Source organism: Herpailurus yagouaroundi, unplaced genomic scaffold (genome assembly GCF_014898765.1).
Source record: "Herpailurus yagouaroundi ecotype Mexico unplaced genomic scaffold, PumYag 162, whole genome shotgun sequence".
In the NCBI taxonomy this organism is placed as follows: Eukaryota; Metazoa; Chordata; class Mammalia; order Carnivora; family Felidae; genus Herpailurus; species Herpailurus yagouaroundi.
The window spans coordinates 55,350,992-55,372,744 of NW_024412403.1; the positions used below are offsets into that span (position 1 = coordinate 55,350,992).

At 40.1% G+C, this 21,753-nt stretch overlaps 1 protein-coding gene across 6 annotated transcripts in view; it reads left to right on the top strand.

Moving 5' to 3' along the window:
* The window catches only part of BBX (BBX high mobility group box domain containing), a 285,252-nt gene that overhangs the window by 168,738 nt on the left and 94,761 nt on the right, over nt 1-21,753 (top strand). For all 6 annotated transcript variants that reach the window (XM_040484409.1, XM_040484412.1, XM_040484408.1 and 3 more), the window contains 2 exons: nt 13,817-13,987; nt 19,426-19,665. In XM_040484409.1, coding sequence (XP_040340343.1) covers nt 13,826-13,987; nt 19,426-19,665 — 402 coding nt within the window. In that variant the 5' untranslated portion in view covers nt 13,817-13,825. The remainder of the gene's footprint in view (nt 1-13,816; nt 13,988-19,425; nt 19,666-21,753) is intronic.

The window sequence follows — 21,753 nt, forward strand, 5'->3', positions numbered from 1 at the left end:
CACAGTTTCTGGGTTTTTTTGGTTTTTGTTATTTTTTATGTTATATTTAGAGAGCAGGATGATGGAAGACATCCAGACTGATTATTATTTTTAAATGAAAAAAAAAAACAAAACAAAAACTAAGTCATATAAACCAAAGTGAGTCAATCATTTTAGATGAAGTATAATACATTTAATTTTTTTAAAGTTTATTTATTTTTGAGAGAGAGAGCGAGCACGAGCGAGGAAGGGGCAGAGAAAAAGGGGAGACACAGAATCCAAAACAGACTCCAAGCTTCGAGCTGTCAGCACCGAGCCTGATGTGGGGCTTGAACTCATGAACTGTGAGATCATGACCTGAGCCCAAATCAGACGCTTAACCTACTAAGCCACCCAGGCGCCCCTACTACATTTACTTTTTAAGAATACATGCGATCATTCTTAAAATTTAAAGGGCTGTCTGTAAACTGGTGCGCAGAAGATTAATCAGTGTTCAGCAATGGGTACAAGAGAATAGGGAATGGATAATTATTTCTCTTGTGAGGTCAAATTATTCATTACGAGTCATTTTGACATCTGAATAGAAACTATTTCTGAGCAAGTAAAATTGCCAGGTTTTATGGTTTGGCAGTTTGACTATGTTAGTTGATTGGGTGCTGGGAATTTTGGAGCTGGAAGATCTCAGCAGGAAAAAAGAGCAGGGCATACTGAGGATGAAGTAGAAAAAGAAGCGGTAACAATGGGGAGAGGGGACAGAATGATAGGAATAGACTGCAGGGAATAGTCCTGGAGCTCATTCATTGAATCAGTATTTGCCCACAATGTGCCTGGCTCTGTGTCAGGCCCTGAAATGCCGTGGTGAACATTATATAGCCTCTGTTCTCTGTTACAGTCATTTGGGATATAAAGAAGAAAACAGGCCCCTTCATTGTGGCTTATTGAGTGTAAGGTGTTTGAGAACTCACGGGGAGCATCTCTCTCAGACTAGAAAGGGCCAGCAGGCCTGAGGTAAGATCCAACCTAAGCCCCGAAGCAGGATTGAGTCCCATTGCAAGGAGACGCTTGTGCGCATGCTGAGAGGTCAGAGGCCATGGCAAATTCCAACTGATGGCATGTGGTTCCGTGTAGGCAGAGCTTTTAAAGTGATAACAGAGCAGAGAAACCTGAGCCATAAAAGCAAGCAGGGACCAAGACAGGAACAGTCTTGTGTGTTAAATGAAGGAAGAAGGTTGGACTTTTTCCTGAGAACATTAAAGTACTGTTGAAGAGATTCATGCAGAGCCTGAGCAGACATTTGTGGTGTGGAGAATTGAAGTCAGCACAGCTATAGTCCGGAAGAGCTGACTGCTGAATCAATGTGGTAGGGCTGAATGAGGAGTGGACCACATACATGAGGCAGAAGGGGCAGAACTTGGTGAGAGGATATCAGGGCAAGAAGGCACTCCAAAGATTTGAATTTATGGTGAGGAAAAAGAGAAATGTCTGTGTGTTCTGGAGGTTTATGTCAAGGGGATGGAATGTCCAGTTCTGTGCACCAGGTTCTGGCATTCTTCCCAGGTGTATATGGTGGAGTCGGAAGCCTGCCCCAGACAAGGTATTTTCTCTGAGAGGCTCAAAATCAAAGGTGTGAGTGCGAATAATAGTGAGGTAGAGAAGCCAGAGCGTGTCTTGAGTTGAAATGAGTTGGAGAGCTTTCTAGGAAATTAATCCTGGGGTTTAGAACCAAGAAGATTAGGAGCCCAGTCAGAAAATAAGGTGCAAGGTCGAGCCCGTGAACAATGTTAGCACCAGGCAAGCCAGTTCTTGGCTGCTAGCTACGTGGCCTGGAGTTAGGCAGTCTTCCTGGCTTGATGGCTGGAGGCCACTTTGTACAAACTAAAGAGGACTAGCCAAAGGGAGGAGGGGGATTCAAAGAGTGTTGTAGCCTTGAGATTGTGTAGGAGAAGGTATTAACTAGAAGGAACTGTTGACAGTTTATCAATAGTTCATCAAAGAAAGAAACTGAAAGACTAGTGGCCCAGGGTAGCAGGATAAGAGATTAAAAAGCACATAATGAGAATGAGAGAAGTTGACCTTGAATCTCTGCCTTTGAGAGAAAATGGAAGAAGAAAGATGCAAGTTTTGGAATTGGTAGACTGAGAGCTTGTGGAGCTTTGGGAGAGCTCACACAAAGACGACCTTCCTGTGAACCAGAAGGCAAAAGCATTTTCTTAGAATGGCTAGCATTGTGGTGGGAAGGACAATAGGGAAAAGTGATGGAATGCTCTGAGGGCAGAAATCCCAGGTTTGAAACCCGGCCCCTCCTCCACGTGCTGACAGAGTGGCTCAAGCATGTTGCTGAAGCTTTGTCATTCTTAATTGCTTCATATATAGTACCTTTCTCTCAGAGTTGTATTGAGGATTAAAGAAGTTATTTCATGTAAAGTGTTTATTAGCCTGTAGCAAACATTCAATAAATTTGGTTATTAGAAGGCAATGTTGTATAATGGGCAGGAACAAGAGACTCTGAAGCTAGACCTCCTGAGTTCAAATACTGGCTCTACCAGTTATGTGCTAACATTGGGATCTTGGACATCATATAATTTACAAACAATGTATGGCTCATTAGATGATCAGTAAATATGTGTCCAACTGCACTGACAGTAAATGAGACTCCAGGAGTTTGTCCTCTTGTGACTCAACTTCTTGCCAGTGTGATTATGTCCTACCCACGTGACAAATGCATATAATAAAAAATCTCGTTAATTTGTAAACTAAAGAGGCAAATTATATGTTCTATGTGATTCAGTTTTCTCATCTGTAAAGAGGAGATAATAATAGTACCTACCTCTTAGGCTTGTTGTGAGTTAAGAGAATTAATATAAAGCTCTTAGTTTCTGGTCTGTAGGAAGCAACATATACAGAAGCATTATGTATATAGAAGCATTTTATATATGCATATATATCTCATTATTACTGTTATCTTCACTCATCATTAATAGGGGTTGAGGAAAACCTGAGAATTCATAATGGGAACTGTGGGTTGGTTAAGACTGAGTAAGACGAGTGAGAAAGGGTTGCCGATGAGCCTGAAGATCAACTTGGGATTGGAAACTGTGTGGTAGTGTCAGACCAGGGGAGCAGCCAGCAACCTGGGGCAGACCTAGGGAAGAGAAATGGAGGGGTTCAGAGTTGGGGTTTATTACCATCCAGTTCTGAAAGGAAAAGAGAGCTATTGAGCTGAAGGTACTATGATCTGCTGTTTGAGAGAGTAGTAAGAGTCATTGACAAATAACCAGAGATGGGAATAAGGCTACTTAGAACGTGTCTTTAGACTAGTATCAACAGCTGTTTGGTAGTGACTTAGATTTCATTATATTTATTACATCTCCTTGTCAATTTGCCTATTTCTTCTGGTCTCTCCCTTTCCCTTCTGAACAGCCTTTCCTGGGGTTTTACTTTTCCTTCTCTATTTCCTGTTCAAGTCTTACATAACTCTTCTTTTTTTAGTAAAACAATGTAAAGGCAAGCATAATTAGAAAGGTTAAAAGTATCATTTCTGTGTTTGCTTCTTCATGTATTCTCCGAGCGTCTCCCTGTCTAGTATGGGGATGTTTGCTCTGACAGATCCAGAAAAAAGGCATCTGGCATGTTCATTACCTTCAAGGGTCTTTGTGGGAGGAATTCACATAAAATCATTATGCTGTACAGAAAAAAATGATAATTGTTATATAATCAAGTGTCAAAAAATATGGCACAGCCATTAAATGTGGTGGGTCAAAAAGGTGCTTAGGAAAGAAAGAAATAGGAATTGGGGCAAATAAAGACAGCTTTTTAGAAATGGCAGTTCAGAGAGGCTTGTAGAATAGTGAGTCCAGGGTGTCTGGTGTGCAGGTCTGGGAGAGCAGAGGAAGTGCAGTTCAGAAGCACCAGGTGGGTGTGGCGAACAGGACAGATACCTACAGGCAGGAGGGCAGTGGGTGGTGGTGAGCTGAATGGGAGGTAAGGCTAAACACTTAACTCCCACAATGCATAGCTCACCAGGTGATCAATAAATAATGTGTTCAGCTCCACTTAGAATACATGAGGAGGACACTCAAGAACTTGTCATCTTGTGCTTTAGATTCTTGTCAGTGTGATAATTATGTCCTAACCTTTGTTAATTTAGAAGGGAGGCAGATGTGTTATGCTAGGCCTGTTGAGCAATAGAAATTTGGTGACTTTCTGATTAAGAATGTAAACAACATAAAATTATAGGAAAACAAAGTTAGGCTTCTTGAGGTACATGTATGTACCTGTTGAATTCTGTATGTAAATAGCTTTTTCTCCGTAAGTCACCCCTTTTGATACTTTATCTCTTTTAAGGTAGCTATTGTCTGTCTCTGCAGCCTAGAGCAGTGTGTTAAATTAAGCTCTCCTAAGGATAAATGTCATGGAGAGGAAGTGTAGTAGGGATCTTAAAATACATACTCCTTCATGAAGTAAGGGCACAGGGACCCGAACTACCAGTACAGCTAAGCCCTTTAAATAGTGGGTGCCTTATTAGTATTCATGAAGAGCATATAGATAACATCTTGACAGAGTTAAAGTTTCAACCTGAAGAGCTACTGCTTTTCAATAAGGAGTGCCTTTAAAGATACTCTTTGCATGAATAGAGTAACTGAATTGCTTCTATAATGAGAGTATTACTTTATTGAGTGAGGTATTTTGCATTTAATCTGTCTACAGTTAAGAAGAATTGTCATTAGAATTATAATAAATAGTAAAAATGAGCACTTGTAAGGCTTTTATCTTCAAAGAACTTGAGTTAATCTAATTTGTCACTTAGAGTCATCAGAGATGTGCACTCACTTTTCTGCTGTGAAGCCTGGAAGTGTTCACTTTCCATCCCCTCGGCGCTCCCTTTTGGTATTTCCATGGCCCATTAGCTACTTTGTCCTATGGAAAGTGCCCCGAGAGTCAACAGATGGAAGGCTTTCCGTTAGATCCGTTTCCTGTGTAAGTGTTTGGGCTCTTGAGTTAGGCTTCCTGGTTCTGATGCCATCTTCTCCGTGGCTAACTGTGGGACCCTAGGCAAGTTACTTAGCCCTCAGCTTCTCCAGCTGGGATTCATAGTAGTACCTGCCTCAGAGGTTTCTTGTGAGGACTAAATGAGATAATGAACATTAAGTACATAGGAACTATAAATAGTAGCTGCATACTAGTATTGTTTTAAAAATTATTGCTAGGAACACATCGTTCTGGGCAGTTGTTATATGTGGTTAAGTGTTAGGTGAGGAAATGATTAGCAGTACTTTTTCAGGGCCTGCTGTGTACCAGGCTCAGTGCCACTCCCTGGGACGGAAAAGGAAGAAACCATGGCACCTCCCCTGTAGAAGTTTGCATCCTGGGTTTTTTGGGGAGTGGGTAGGAGGTTGGCACAGGTAAAACAAACTGTAAAACACTGGTGTGCTTGACCTAATAAGATCAAGTACAATCAAAGAGCAGAGAGTGATGGATTTTTAAGACTTTTTATAGAAAGCCTTAGAGAGGAAGGGATATGTGACCTGGGCCTTGGAGGATGAGAAGAACTTTGACAGAAAATGGGAGAATGTTGCGGGGAGCAAGGGCTTCAGAGTTAGTGTGTTTGCCAGCTTCTCTGTCAGCAGGACCCCATGGAAAGACAGAAGCAAGGTGTGTCTTGAAAGCAGCAGGGCTCCCTGTAAGGAAGATTTTAAGCAGGTCAGTCTAGTTTGCATGGAACTCTGCAGCCACCATTTGTCGCTGTCTCTTTGGGTGGTTTTTCCTCTTCTCTGTAGACATGAGAGAATTGTGAAGGTTTGCCGTCCTAGTTGGACCTAGGGGAGGCCTTATTTGTTGTTGGAATGTGTGGTGTCCAACACTGAGATTTCATGGGCCTCTTTTACCTTCCCCTGTCTCACTGGGTCTGAATTTCCGTTAATATGATTTGGATGGGATTTTACTGGGACATTTAGGAAACAGTTTAAACTCTAAAATGCCCCTGTGACAGCATTCAGTTCACACAGTGTTTTAAAGACTGAAGTGTACTGATTGCCGACGTTGTAAGACAAGATGATAGAAAGACTAAGAGGATCTCATTCACAAAATGTATGACTGTGCCAAGAAACTGTTTCTGACTGTATATCACACAGACAAAGGAAAGGAAACTTTCCATCTTTCTTTTTCAGTTTTGGAGTCTGGGGACTCTATCATCTGGGAAGCATGTGGGCTATGGTTAAATGGAAGACATGTGTTCTCTTTGAACAGTATCTTCGGCTGAGTTTAAGCAAGCTGAGGCTGTCAGTTAAAACCCATACTCCCTCTAAAAAGCCTGTGGGAAAAGGGAGGATTTACTAACACAGAGTGAGAGCTTTCTGGGTGCCAGATTCTGTGCTGGGTATTATACATAAAGTGTTCTCACAGTAGTGCTATTATTATTCAGTTTCAACATATGGGGAAAGGTTAGCAAGATTAATAACTTTATAACAAGTAGTTAGTGGCAGACGCAGGATTCCAAATGAAACCTGCCAGTCTTCAGTGTCCATTGTTTTCTTTTGTGAAGTGTGGTGTTTGGTTTGTACCGTTTCTTTTGTGACATTTCTTCTTTAAAATCCTCATGAAGGATTTTGACCTCAGTAAAGTCTTCATGAGTGAGCTTACTTTTGAGTAATACAGTTAAGGGGCGCCTTGGTGGCTCAGTTGGTTAAGTGTCCGACTTGGGCTCAGGTCATGATCCCATGGTTTGGGAATTCGAGACCTGCATCAGGTTCTCTGCTATCAGAGAATCAGAGCCTGCTTCAGATCCTCTGTCCTCCTCCCTCTCTGCCCCTCCACTGCTCATGCTTTCTTTCTGTCAAAAGTAAATAAACATTTAAAAATAAATAAAATGAAAACCTGAATAATAGTTAAATTAACTTTTTTAAAATTTATCACCAAGTTGGCTTGTATTTAGTTAAACAGTGATTATCTAATTAGAGTCACTCATCTTGGCATAGGAAGGCACACACGGATTGGTTTGTTATTACAAGATAAATAATATTCAGGATTTTGGATCAGGACCTTTAGCTTCTGTGATTTGACCATCTCAGCAGCATAATTTGATGGTACTGAGTCTTTCAAGTAGAGTCCACTGATAGTTAAATAATCTGATTTCAGTTATTCTGGAGTTGCAGTGCAGAATGGAAAATGACCCCTTTTATTTATTTATTTATTTAAAAAAAATTTTTTTCAACATTTATTTATTTTTGGGACAGAGAGAGACAGAGCATGAACGGGGGAGGGGCAGAGAGAGAGGGAGACACAGAATCCGAAACAGGCTCCAGGCTCTGAGCTGTCAGCCCAGAGCCCGACGCGGGGCTCGAACTCACGGACCGCGAGATCGTGACCTGGCTGAAGTCGGACGCTTAACCGACTGCGCCACCCAGGCGCCCCAGAAAAATGACCCCTTTTAAATAAAGTCTGCCCGTTGCTTCGTTTGTTGTGTATAGATGGTTAGCTTAATTTGTTCTTGTTCAAGAACAGGAAGTCAAACTTTATAATACATGGGGTTTTTAGTGGCAAAATAATTACAAGTGTAAGCCTCTGTTACTGTCAGAAATTAACAGTTTTCTCTTTATTGTTGAAATAAGAAGAGTAATGGGCTTAAGTCTCAAAAGTCTGCCTTCTTTGTCTCTTCTACTTTTTCTTCATCCTTTCTTTTCATTGTCCTTTCTTATTTTCTCATTACTTCTGACTGATCATCAGGAGCATCATTTCCCCCCACTCTTTTGCTTCCTTTCAACCATTTGAAAACTGATCTGTAAGAAATTAAAAAGTAATCAGATAACTATCAATTATTAAAGTATACAGTTTATAGTTTGAGGTATTTCACAGTCATTACATCAGTTACACGTTTCCTGACTATTTTGTCCAAAGTATATCATGTCCAGTTCATTTGTTCACGTTTTCATCTGTAATGAATGGTAAAAATATTTCTGTCCCTCTTCCTTTGTTCTTCTTCCACAGCTCAGGTGGCTGATGGCTCTTACACACCACATGCCACCGCAGCTTGCATGTCACAGTTACACGTAGTTTTCAGTCACCCTTTTTTTCCCAATCAAGAGAAAATATCTGAATTCAGGGGAATGAGAGATACGGGGGTTAATTTTTAAGCCATTTGGATGTATGAAAACAATGAATTATTACCATTTAGTGCAGGGATTCATATGGTTGCTTATAACAACTCTCACAACTGTCTGAGCCAGGATGCTTCTGAGCACATAAAGGTAAATAGTCTTGGATCATTAATAAAAGGCCTAGTGAGGGAGGTAGGATGTATCCATATAATTGTAATAAAGGGAAAATGTGGTGTCATTAGCCGTGCAAAGTCTAGTGGATTTCTGGGGAAGGAGAGATTAACTTGCGGATTATCAGAAAAGACATACAGTATCTATAGTGGCATGTCCACTACATGGGAAAGAAATCACATGTGAATGTGATTATTCTGAACCCCAAAGCCACATGTACTGTCCATTAATTTAATTCTTGATATATACTATTTTGTCTTTGAATATTAAAATTATACACACATACACACACACACACAGGCACATGTACTTAAACACAGTCACACATAATTAAATAGCATAATTAATTAGTCTCCCATTGATTTATTTTATTACTTAAAAAGTGTGTTACAGGGGCGCCTGGGTGGCTCAGTCGGTTGAGCATCCGACTTCTGCTCAGGTCATGATTTCACAGTCTGTGAGTTCGAGCCCCGCATCGGGCTCTGTGCTGATGGCTCAGAGCCTGGAGGCTGCTTCCGATTCTGTGTCTCCCTCTCTCTCTGCCCCTTCCCTGCTCATGCTCTGTCTTTCTCTGTCTCAAAAATAAATAAAAACATTAAGAAAAAAATAAAAATAAATAAATAAATAAAAAGTGGGTTACATAAACAAAGATAGGATTAAGATGCAGAGTAGGATGATTCTGAGCTGACCTCCTCCCACAGACCACGTACTCAGACTACAACTATATATGGAACAACTCTCTCTGAAGACTAGCAGAACAGGTCTTCCACAACTAAAGATAAAAAGAAAAAGCCACACCGAGAAGGGTAGGAGGGGCAGAGACACAGTAGGGATATCACCAACACAGAGGTTCTCTCTGAGGAGTAAGGAGGTCCAGCCCCACATCGGGCAGTCCCCTACTCCAGGAAGATGAGCCCCCATAATGTCTGGCTTTGAAAGTCAGCAGGGCTTAACAACAGGTGAGCAGAGGGCTATGGGAAACTAGGACTCTGCTGTTAAAGGACTCACGCACAATCTCACTTGCGCTAAGACCCAGCAGAGAGCAGTTTGAAAAACACCTGGGCCATACATGAAGAATGTTTTTTGACTAATTTTTAGGGTATATGCCAGAGCAGCAGGGATCTGTAGGAAATTTCTCTGGGAATGGAAGCACTCACTGGAAGGCACCGTTTTTCTTTCCTTTGACCTAGCTAGCCTGTCGCTTGTGGGGGCCATTTCTGATACTCTCCATCTACCTTGTTAGCACTGCTCATTCCTCCCCCTGCATTCCTCTGCTGACTCACCCCAGAAGGCATCCCTCCAAAGGGGCTCCTGCCCTGGTGGGCAGCCTTCGCTGAAACTGCAACCCAGCAAAGTGGCTCCCACTCTCCTGCCACTCCCCACCACCAGGCAGCCTCTGTCCCAGCAAGTTACCTTGGCCAGGACTAGCACCCCCAGCCTCCCCCAGAGTGGGTCTACCTCACTACACTCAGCAGGAGCCCTTGGCTGAAACCTCTGTGTGTGTGTGTGTGTGTGTGTGTGTGTGTGTGTCCCCCCCCCGCAAAAGATCCTGCCCCACTGCACCCAGCATACAGCCTCAGCCTGGATTAGAGTCCCCACAAAGCAGCTGGCATTCAGGGAGGGAGGCAGTCCCATTCACTAGCATGACCACAACAATCATACCTAAGCTTCCCAGCCAGCCACACAAGGGGCCAGCCCTGCTCAGCAATACCACAATAGCCAGGCCTCTCAGCCAGCTACACTGGAGTCCAGGCCCACCCATTAGTGCTACCATAGCATGGCCAGACACTGCAGCCAACCAGGCTGGGGGCCAGCCCTTTGACTAGAGCACCTGCACCTATTCCAATCTAGCCACTACGGGAGGTTGTACACCACCCACTCGGGAGACACCCCTGGAACACTTGGTCCTGGTGACCAGGGGGCATTGCACTTCTAGGCCCCACAGGAAACTTTCTATGTAAGGCCACTCCTTCAAGACCAGGAGACTTAGCTGGCCTACTAATACATACAAACAAACACAGAAAGTCAGGCAAAATTATATGTTCCAAATGAAAGACAAAACCTCAGAAAAGGAACTAAATGAAACAAAGTGTGCCTGATAAATAATAGTTCAAAATAATGGTCATAAAGATGCTCACCACACTTGGGAGACGAATGAATGAGCCCAGTGAGAACTTCAACAAAGAGAAGGAAAATATAGAAAAGAACCAGTCAGAGCTGAATACAATAACCAAAATGAAAAATATACTGAAGGGAATCAACAGCAAAGTAGATGATGCAGAACAGAACAGACATCTAAAAGGCAGGGTAGTGGAAATCACCCCAGATGAACAGCAAAAAGAAAACAATTAAAAAAAATAAGGATGCACTAAGGAGAGCACTTGTTGGGATGAGCACTGGGTGTTATATGTAAGTGATGAGTCACTACTCCTGAAATCATTTTGTAAAAAATAAGGCTTAAGGAACCTTTGGGACAGTAACAGGATGCTAACATTCACATTATAGGGGTGCCAGGAGGAGAAGAGAGAGGGAAAAACTTCTTGAAGAAGTAATAGCTGAAAACTTCACTAACATGGAGAAGAAAACAGACACACAGAGAGCACCTGACCAGATGCATTCAAAAGAGATCCACACCAAGACACATCATAATTAAAATGTCAAAAATTAAAGAGAATCTTTTTTTTTTTATTTTTTTTTCAACGTTTATTTATTTTTTTGGGACAGAGAGAGACAGAGCATGAACGGGGGAGGGGCAGAGAGAGAGGGAGACACAGAATCGGAAACAGGCTCCAGGCTCTGAGCCACCAGCCCAGAGCCTGACGCGGGGCTCGAACTCCCGGACCGCGAGATCGTGACCTGGCTGAAGTCGGACGCTTAACCGACTGTGCCACCCAGGCGCCCCAAAAATTAAAGAGAGTCTTAAAAGCAGCAAGAGAAAAGCAACTAGTTACATACAAGGGTACCCCTATAAGACCCATCAAATATTTAGCAGCAATATTTGTAGGCCAGAAGGGAGGGAGTGGCATGATACATTCAAAGGATTGAAAGGGGGGCGGGGGAACCTACAACTAAGAATAATCTACCTGGCAAGATTATTCTGAATTAAAGGAGAGATAAAGTTTCCCAAACAAACAAAAATTAAAGGAGTTCATAACCACTAAACCGGCCTTATAAGAAATGTTAAAAGGATTTTTTTTAAGTGCAAAACAAAAGGCCATAAAAATGTTATACCTCCGAAAATATTGGGGCCACCATATGGGTTTACTTGCCACTCAAGCAGCTCATCCTGAAGTGATTAATAAGCCACAAAAATAACGGCTTCCTCTTCTCTCTACATAGCATTGGTATTTTTGGAAATTGGGTTGCCTGTGCCAAATTTTATTTGTAGATAGAATGAGAATTGTTAAATGGTCTATGGTCTATCAGTTCACGAGAAACCTTTGTTGCTTTTTAAGAGCATAGCAGATAACTAATTCCATTTAGAGTTTTCAGTAACTTTTTACACTCTTGAGGCAGCCACATGAATCATATAATTGCCTCAGAGACTCAGCAGAAGTTTCTTGCTAAAAAGGCCATAGGAACATGTTTTTCTTTTCCTCTTCCTCCTTCTTTTGACTAAACATAGCTTTTAATAAATTGAAGATTTTTATAAAGATGGAGATTTAAAAATTTTTATTAAAATAAAGATTTTACTGCAGCACAAGAAATAATCTGATTATCAATACTGGAATGATTGAATAAATTGCAATACATTTTTATTTTGGAATATTCTGTAGTTATTACAAAATGAGGACGGTAAAGATGTATTGGCTTAGATGAGCATGATCTGTGCAAATTAAAATTTCTAAATGGCTGTGTTTACTGCTGTATTTGTATATAAAAGAAGATACAGAATGATGTAGTCCCTAAGGTTTTTAAAATTGGTCAAAGGATAGGCAAACAGGTTAGAGGCAAATGATCATTGACAGAAGAGAATCCAGAAATAGATAGTAATTTAGTGTAGGATAAAAGGGTCATTTCAAAGGAATGAGAAAAAGCTGGATTAGTTAACAAATGCTGTTGGGAGAGTTGGCTAGTTATTTGGGAAAAAAAGAATAAGATCCTTATTTCCTTTATCAGAATGAATTACAGATTGGTCCAGTATTAAAATTCTTTTTTATAATGAAATCATGCCAGTTCTAGAGAGAAATATTAATGATTTTTTTTGTTTTGTTTTGAAATGAGGAAGACCTAAGCATGAAACATGAAACAATGACAGGATAAATTTGCCTATGCCATATTGTTTCAAAGGCTTCAGAACAGAATGAATCTTGAAACTTTATGAAAATCTAGTTTTAGCAACATGGCATTAGAAGTTTATTGATACCACTTTGCAAGCATTTGGACCAATGCACACTTTTACTGACCAAAAAGGCTATACTTTTCTGTGATATCAGCAACTGTGTTTGTGTTTGTAATCGTCAACATGAACCATTTAAGTTGATAGCATTTGGATATTTGAATTTTTGCATGAGTACATATGGACAATAATTTGTATATTGTTACTTAAAATGAATGAATGAGAACTGTTGAACTAGGAAAATACTGTGAGAATGCATATAAGAAATTGACATGTGTGATTTACCTCTCGGCTGTGGTGCTGGGTGTGATGGAGAATGCAAACCTCATTTTGTGCTATTTTTAGTGCTATTTTAGAATGTGTGTTGTTTTTATCTTTAAGAAAAAATGTTTTTCAAGTCATCCAAAAGTAACTTAGTTTCTAGGCTTCTGAAAAGATTTTGTCACATCATAGGCTGGTCATTGCTTAGCTATTTCAGCCAATCAACTTTTAGGGGAAGAGCAAGAACAAAAAGCCTAGGGAGCAAAACTTGGTTACTGGATTCGGGTGCATATGTAATGAAGAGATGCAAAATATTTGATTATGTGTGTCACAGATGGGACAGAGGCTGCTCATCTTGCTAAGTGACCTACAGTGACTTCATGCACTGGGTCCTTGGAGGCTGCACACCGCTACTTTTTAAAAATTGTGTGTCATCTTGTGAAATAGTTTTATTTTAATCCAAACATTTGATTCTTACAGAGTATTTTTTCTGCTTACTAACCCTCCAGGCTCAGATTTATCTTATGGTAGAGTGCAAAACGTAAATTATTACAATAAAATGGGAGCCATTGGAGAATGTGTGGAGGGCCACCTCTGTGAGCACCTCTTCTCTCTATCTTTTCACAGTCTTCTGATGCACAGCTTTGAGAAACACTACCCTGAGTAAGTGTGAACAGGTGACAGTAACTTGTAGGCATCCTACTGCTGTATTCGGGTTTTGAGTTCTGAAGTTAGGGAGTGGAAGGAAGTAGATTTCACAAAAGGCAAATTTTATTAGCTCCATTCAGCCAACTAAAATGAATGTTTGATTATGTACTTAGAATTCTTACTGAATCCAGTAAATGCCTGAGCTGGTAGATACTTTAGTCATTAAAACTATAATCCAATTAAAGCTAAGGAAGCTAAATAAACAAATTTTAATCAAATTTACTTTGATTTCTCTCTGTTTCTCTCCTTTTTTTCCTTACCACAGGTCACAGTAATGAAAGGCAGTAATAGAAATAAAGATCACTCAGCAGACGGAGAAGGGGCTGGAAAACGACCAAAACGAAAGTGTCTTCAGTGGCATCCATTGCTAGCAAAGAAACTGCTTGACTTTTCAGAAGAGGAGGAAGAGGAAGACGAAGAGGAGGATATTGATAAGGTAATTCTTCTGTTTAACATAGAAGTTTTGAATATTCATTCCAGAAACTACAGTGATTGGTGAGAAAGATGCATTTCTAAAAGTCTGTATAACTTGAATCCTATTTACTTAATGTATATGTTTATTCCAGATATTGAGGGTTCCTAAAGTATCTGTACTTCCTAATCATTTAGACAGAAACAGATCTTCTTCAGTGGTATTTCTGTCTATTAACTAATGATTTTCAGGTAATATGGTAGCACTCCAATGCAGTGGAGATGGGGGTATTTATAAAATTTGATGCACTTGCCTGGCACCCATCTCGTTGCCCCTCTGGCCTCTCTCTGCTTCAGCCTAGCCCTGCCTCCTGTGGACAGTCTTGCAGCTGCTCCAGCCCTCATCTCCACTGCCTTCATGACATCTGGCTGTTTTCACCCCCACCAGTCCTCCGTGGTCAGTCAGTCCTCTCCGTCCCCTTCTCTGGTCTCATGCTTAAGCAGCCAGCTCTCATTTAGAAGGTCACACAGCCATGCAGGTGACTTTAGAAAGCCACACATTCCTCCAAGTCTACGCGGAACTGGTTCCTCCTCCTCCTCATTCAGCTCTCAGCACAAGGACTACCTCCCCAAGAGATGGGGCTTCATCATCCCAGGTGACCCTCCCACCCAACTCATTCCATGTCCAAGGATTTCCTTCCTGGCTTTTCTTACCATTTAACTTGCGCTTAGCTGTATACCTGTGTATGTCTGTCTTGCCAGACTAGAATATAAGCTCAGTAAGAGCAGAGGTATTGCCCCACATATCCTCCTCTTACTCCTTGGAACCTAGAATGATGCCTGGCACATAGCAAGTATTGAAAAGATGTATGTTCAATGGAAGAATAAATGAGTACATATTTCGTGTCACTACAACTTTTATAAGCCTGTTTTTAGTATCCTGCAGACCTTTGACATCCATTCAGTCTTTTGTTCTAGGCTTGGGTCAGCTTACATTTTTTTCTGTTTTTCCTGTTTCTCAGACATCTTATCTGGATCCTCTTTAGTCTCTCTCACTGTTGATCTTTTTCTCCTCTTTTACAGAGAAAATAGAGGCCGCCAGAAACGATTCCTTCAGCTTCCTCTACTCATCTGTATACTTATTTCACTCACCCATCTTTTCCTTCCCCTTCTCTTTTCAGAGAGACCACTGTTACTCATTCTATTTGAGGACATTGCCAAGTTGATACTGATTTGATCTTTCTGACATATTTGTGCCTGTCGATCACTTGGTCCTGGAGGCTGCCTTCTGTTACTGTTTCTACTCCCAGCCTCACCTTCCTACCTTCATTCTCTTGATGCCCCTCCATTATTCTGCCCTCAAATATTGGTGTTCTCTGGGCTTGTTTTAAGAAAAAATTAATTTTTGTTTCTTTATTTTTTGAGAGAAAGAGAAAGAGCGAGCAGGGGAGGGGCAGAGAGAGAGAGAGAATCCCAAACAGGCTCCTCACTGTCCATGCAGAGCCCAGTGTAGGACTCAAACTCATGCACCGTGAGATCACAACCTGATCAGATGCTCAGACGCTTAACCCTACTGAGCCACCCAGGTGGCCCACTGTGGGCTTCTTAATTTCTTTCTCAATCCTTAAATTCTACACTGATATTTTTGACTGTTTTCTTAACATATCCACTTAGATCTCCAATCAGAACCTCTGTCTGAATGTGTTCAAAATGAAACTTTGAACCCCATCATCCTGTATCTTCCCTTTCTCAGTAAATGGGAGCCCCCAACTTTCTGGTTGGTGAGATCAGAAAGCTTATCTGTTTTCTTTTGCTCATGTCTCATATGCATCCATCCATCTATTTGCATATTCTCAAGCCATACCTTCTACATATGTTCTCAGTTTGACTCCTCCTTAGCAAGGTCACCACAGCCTCCTTGGTCCAAACCACCACCATTTCTAGTGCAGATTAGCATATATTCTGCTGCTCTGCCTGCCTCTGCTCTTGCTTTTCCAGTCTTTGCTCAACAGAGCAGCCAGAGGGATCTGTTCAGAACGAAAGCCTGGCTGTGCTGTTCTTCTGCTTCATGAAGGCAGGGAATTCATATGCTCATGGATTTACCCGCACCACCTAGAACAGTGCCTGGTCCCTATCAGTTGCCCAGTACGCAGTTACTGAGAGAAAGAATGGAATCATTGAATTCCCTTCTCTTTTCAGTCCACACCTGGTGATCTCATCCACTTTTCTAGTCTTGCCTTCTTTGTATTCTTACCTCAGTTCATAATCCCAGCCAAGACTTCTCTGCTGAGAACCACCTGACATTTTGCCTACCCGATACCGATCTTTCTGCTCCCAACCCTATCTAATTTCTCTCATTTGAGAAAAAGCATTCTCTGGTGTGTATGAAGGAATCTTGCCACTAAAGGTAGATAGAAGCACTCTTCCTTTTTTAACCGTTAAATCCAATTGGATACCAACTGTCTTGGCTCTACCTCATAAATAAATACTGTCTGTGTTCTCACTTCTCCATTCTTATCATTACGGCCTTAATTCAGCCCTGTCTCCTTTCTCACCTGGACAGCTGAAACAAACTTTGAAATGGTTTCTCTAGTTTGGATTGCTTCTCGTTTTGATATTATAATTCATGCTTTACACTGCTGATAGGAGTTATCCTAAAGTACAGATCTGGTGATGTCTCTTCTATGCTGAAAACCACTCATGGCTCTCTATTGCATCCAGCTGTGGTTTCCATATCCTGGTCTGGTACAAGTGTTGATTTGTTACAAAGTATTACTGGGCCCTGGTGAAAGAAAAATTTAAGTCCAGATAGAGAGTTTTTCACTTGTATATAATTTTATCTATTTATTCATTTGTTTATTCATTTTTGGGGTTAATTTAATGAGATAATTGTGACATTAAATAGTAGTTGCCAACATTTTTTAATATTCATATTTGGCAAAATAAATAATCTAGTAAAATATGATAACCTATGTTGTTCCCCCTAAGGTGTTTTTTGTTTTGTTTTGTTTTGTTTGTTTTGTTTTGTTTTTTACAGTCTGCAACTACTTATTTATAGGATTAAATGCATGTTATTTTACATGACAGAGCACATTCTTCATGAAGTACGTCCGTCCATACCTACTTCTACAACCTCATGTCCTGGGTCCATGTTCTAGTCTTATATCTACCAGTGCTATTGAACTGTACATCAGTCAGTCATCGAGCCTTAATCCTTTTTCGGTTTCCGTGTCTCTCCATTGACTACCTGACACATTCTGATTCATCTTTCAGAATCTAGCTCAGACAACACGGTTTCTAGGGAGACTTTGGTGAGCTTCCACCCTTCCACTAGTGCTTCACTATAACACTGGCTCCTTGTAATAGTCATCATACTGCTTTTTAATTAATTTGCTTTTCTCTCTTTCTCCCCCCGCCCCTCCACCCTCCACAAGCAGTAAGTTCCTTGGTCCAGGATCTTGTCTTATTTATCTTTTTTTCCAGCTCTTGGCTTGAGTTTTATAACTTAGTAACTGAATCAAAAGTTATTCTTTTCTGAAGGGAAAATGTAATTACTTCTTCAACCTACGTAATATACTTTTTATGTCTTGATTTTTCGTAGCTTCTTAGTTTTGAAAGCTAACTAAATATTCCTTTTTATTTAGCATTCAGAATGCTAAATAAATATTCCTTAAAAATGCAAATAATTGTTAATGATTGTATACATAATGAGGAAGTGAAATCTATAGCCTTCACTCCCAATAATAATCTCTAATGTATTTCCAAATCAGATAGCTATGACTTCAAGATTGTTCCACCATATTATTTTGTTTGAAGATAATTGATGGTTAATTAAATGCATTTGCAATATTTAATTTAAACTTACAAGACTTTAAAAATACCAAATTGGATTAAGCTAGTGATTCATACTAGAGTAGCTGTCGCAGTTTCCCAATAAAACATGATGTAGAAGAACACCGTTGCCTTACAGTAGTGGTTCTCGGAGTGTGATCTTCAGACCAAAAACATCAATATCACCTGTGAACTTTTACAAATATGAATTCTGGAGGCCCACTCCAGACCTACAGAATTGGAAACTCTGGGAATGGGACCCAACAATCTGTGTTTCATTTAACAAGACCTCCAGGGATTCCACTGCCCACTCAAATTGAAGAAGTAATGCTCTACTATATGATGCAGATTAACAACTACCTTAGTCCTTCTTGATTTTAACTATGAAACAAGAAATTAAAGACATAGCTTTAGTAAGCCTTCTGGACTTCTGTTTGTGGTTGTACTGTTTTCAAGAAATCTCATAGAATCATATTTTAGCCTTAGAAGATATTTAACAGTCCTAATATATTCTGAGATTCTGTGATCAGAGGTATCTGCAGCCATGTGCAAGAAGTACCGAAAGAGATTAGAAGCAGAAAGACTAGGCCCGGGGCACTTGCATGGTTCAGTCTTTTGAGTGTCCAACTTCGGCTCAGGTCACAAACTCATGGTTCATGAGTTTGAGCCCCAAATCAGTCTGGCTACTGTCAGTGCAGAGCCTGCTTTGGATCCCCTGCCCCCCCCCTTCTCTCTTCCCCTACCCAACTTGTTCTCTCTCTTTGTCTCTCTCTCTCAAAAATAATAAGCATTTTAAAAAATTAAAAAAGAAAAGGAAGCAGAGAGACTAGGCCATAGGCTCAGGCAGTGGGATTGACAGTTACGCAGATGGGATGGGTGGGATCAGAGCTTTGTGGAAGTCCTTGAAGACCGGGAATTGAATGAAATGCTGAGCGAAAGGGGGGATTCAGAATCTATTTTGAAGGTTTAAGCCCAAGTGAATTTACTCCTGTCATCATAGCATTTCACTAAATGATATTTACAGGCTTGAAAATTTACTACATGGTTCCTCCTTCAAATAATGTTAAATGTCTATTTTGATTTTTACAATAGGAGGCTCCACTTGTGATGTGCATACATTACATTTTTTAGTCTACTTTTATGTTAAACACTCATATTATTAGCTGTAGAAAAGCACTTTCCAAACAGGAGAAACAACTAATATTCATATATTTTTGTTTGTGTGTAAATGTTGTTAATCTTGAAACACATATATCACAGCATGAGTTTATTTATTTATTGAGCAGTTAGTTAGGTACTGATGTTGTACTAGCCATTGAACTAGATGCCGTGGTTGTAAAGGTAAATAACTTTTGTCCTCAAAGAGTTCACTGTTTAGTGAGGGGGAAAATGTTAGCAATTATAACATGATATATTCTGTAATAGAGACATGCACAGGTTGCTATAGAAACTAAGCAGAAGGCATTGTAAGTTGGTTATCAACCACTAATAGTGGCTGATGATTAATTTTTTTCCAATTTGTAAGTTGTTTAAATGAAGGTAAAAAAATACAATTTGAAAGCCAAACTGATTGTTAAAGCAAAATTGTCCAGGATGTGTTAAACATCTGGCTTTTGTTTTGGTTGGTAATAGGTTCAACTTCTTGGGGCCGATGGCCTAGAGCAAGATGTTGGTGAGACTGATGATGAATCACCAGAACAACGAGCCCGGAGACCAATGAATGCATTTCTCTTATTTTGCAAACGTCATCGCTCCCTTGTACGACAGGAACACCCCCGGCTTGATAACCGAGGTGCTACCAAGATACTGGCTGATTGGTGGGCTGTTCTAGATCCAAAGGAAAAGCAGAAATACACAGACATGGCCAAGGAGGTAGGTTACAATGACAAGGTTTAATGGTGGCTGTGAGCAACCAATCCCATACCCCTGTCAGCAAATGTGGAGTCTCTGCCAAAGGTCTAGCAGCACAAAGGTGAATCCTGAAGCAAGTGTTCAGTGAAAACATAAGAGCTTTGTTCCTATTCCTGAATTCCAAGTCCACCTTGCAAATGCTGGTGGAGGTGCCAAGAACAATTAATTACCAAGTTTTTTCATTGCATATACTTCATGGATTGATGTAGAGGGTTGATTTTTATGAATGGTAATTTATTTATTATGAATGATGGGTTTAAAAATTTTTTTCTAGGAACCCAGCTTCTGCTCTCAGAATGCCCATGGTAAAGATAATAATCTTAGGTTACTCAAGTTGTGTCATGGGAAAAAGTCTTGATCTAGTCCTAATGCTAAATAACCTTGTGACAGTATCTAAGTCAATTTCTGGGTCTCAGCCCCCTTTTTTTTTTAATGTTCTTAGAATGAGGAAATTGGACACCAATTTATATCCTTTCCACCTCCTTTTTTTGTAATAAGCACCATTATTGTGCCTTTGACTTATTTCTGTTCTGTAGGTATTGCAGCATGCATATTTAAAACCAGTAAAGGAATGCACGGCAGTGAAACATGATAAATTGTGGTATGTGCAGGCATGTAAACACTGTATACACAGAAACATTTCCATGCAGGAAGGCTGTTTCGAGAGGTGGGACATTAATCAATTCTGAAACCCTATCAGTGACTAAATTCCTTCAAAAACTGTATACCAGTCTGTTGTTAAATTACTCGGAAATTAATGTGAATTCATCATGCTTTTTAAATGTATTATGTAATGGATTTAGCAAGTGAAGGAAAAGCAAAGCAATGTGGTTGTTAGGTTAAACTTGAAAGGAGTAATTCTCACAGTGTTCCTTCAACCTTGTAGCTTGCTAACAATCTTGATTCATGAAAACCCCTGCCACCCAAACATTTGGTTAAGTTCTATGAAAAGTTGAACCAGCAGGGGACAAAAATACAGAGTTTCAAGTGACACATTTTATTAGACATCTCAGTATGTGGGAAAATAATTCTTCCAATTGCTGTGGTTTTATTGAGTTGTTTATCAGGCTAACATGTAACATAAATATTTCTTATGCAGTGTTAAAGGATATTTGAATCCAGAGTATATGATTAGCATAGTTGTTATGTAATTAATGATCGCACAGACTTTGTCAATTGGCTGTTGTTAAAGGCAGGATTTCAACTATGTGGGGCACCTGGAAAATTAAAATCAATTCCAGTAGCCCACATGATTTTAAATGTTTCGGTAGATTTCAGCTAGTATAACAGTAATTAACAGTAGCACTTTCCCAGTAAATGGCCTTAGATTTTTTTATAGTCATGTTTATATGGTAAAATAAACAATTATCTAAAACCTCATAGGGAACCGCATTAGCTTCCTATAATTAAACACTTGAGTTTGTTTTTGGATTGCTGTTTTTTGATAACATGCAGCCTATCCTAAGTATATTGTTTGCCTTTTCTTAAATACCGCTAATTTACAAACCCAATAGGTGGCCATTTTTAAGAGGAGGAAGTATTATTTTCATACAGGAAATCTCTTGCTAATTACTTACTTAGGTTCACAATATTTGTCCTGGTGGCACTGTAATGAAATCTGTTAGGGTGGCCTCCTGCAATCTACTACAGGTGGGGGTGGATCTTCCACCTTGCAATTTGCCTCGTTTCCAGTTGCTCTTACAAACTGCTCTCATTTGTAGTTAAGTGTGGAAGGTTCAGCTACTTTCTGAATTATTATATAATTGGTTTCTAGCCATAAGTGATACTGACTTGTTTCAATTTATTTACTAAATGGTTTTGAAATTACATTAAAGTGCACGTAATTGTGCTGGTGCTTTTTTGTGTGTTAATATTGCAGCCTTAACTGCAATGTCAGCTTAAGCAACAAAAGCTTATCGAGTGACTTGAGTATACCAGGTCTTGTGGTGGTTGCTAGTGACGAATAAGGTCTCCGTTCCTCAAGGCCCTCACGCCCAGGCAGGCATTTTTAAAAGTTTCATATGTGTAACCTCTTCATTTTAAACACCA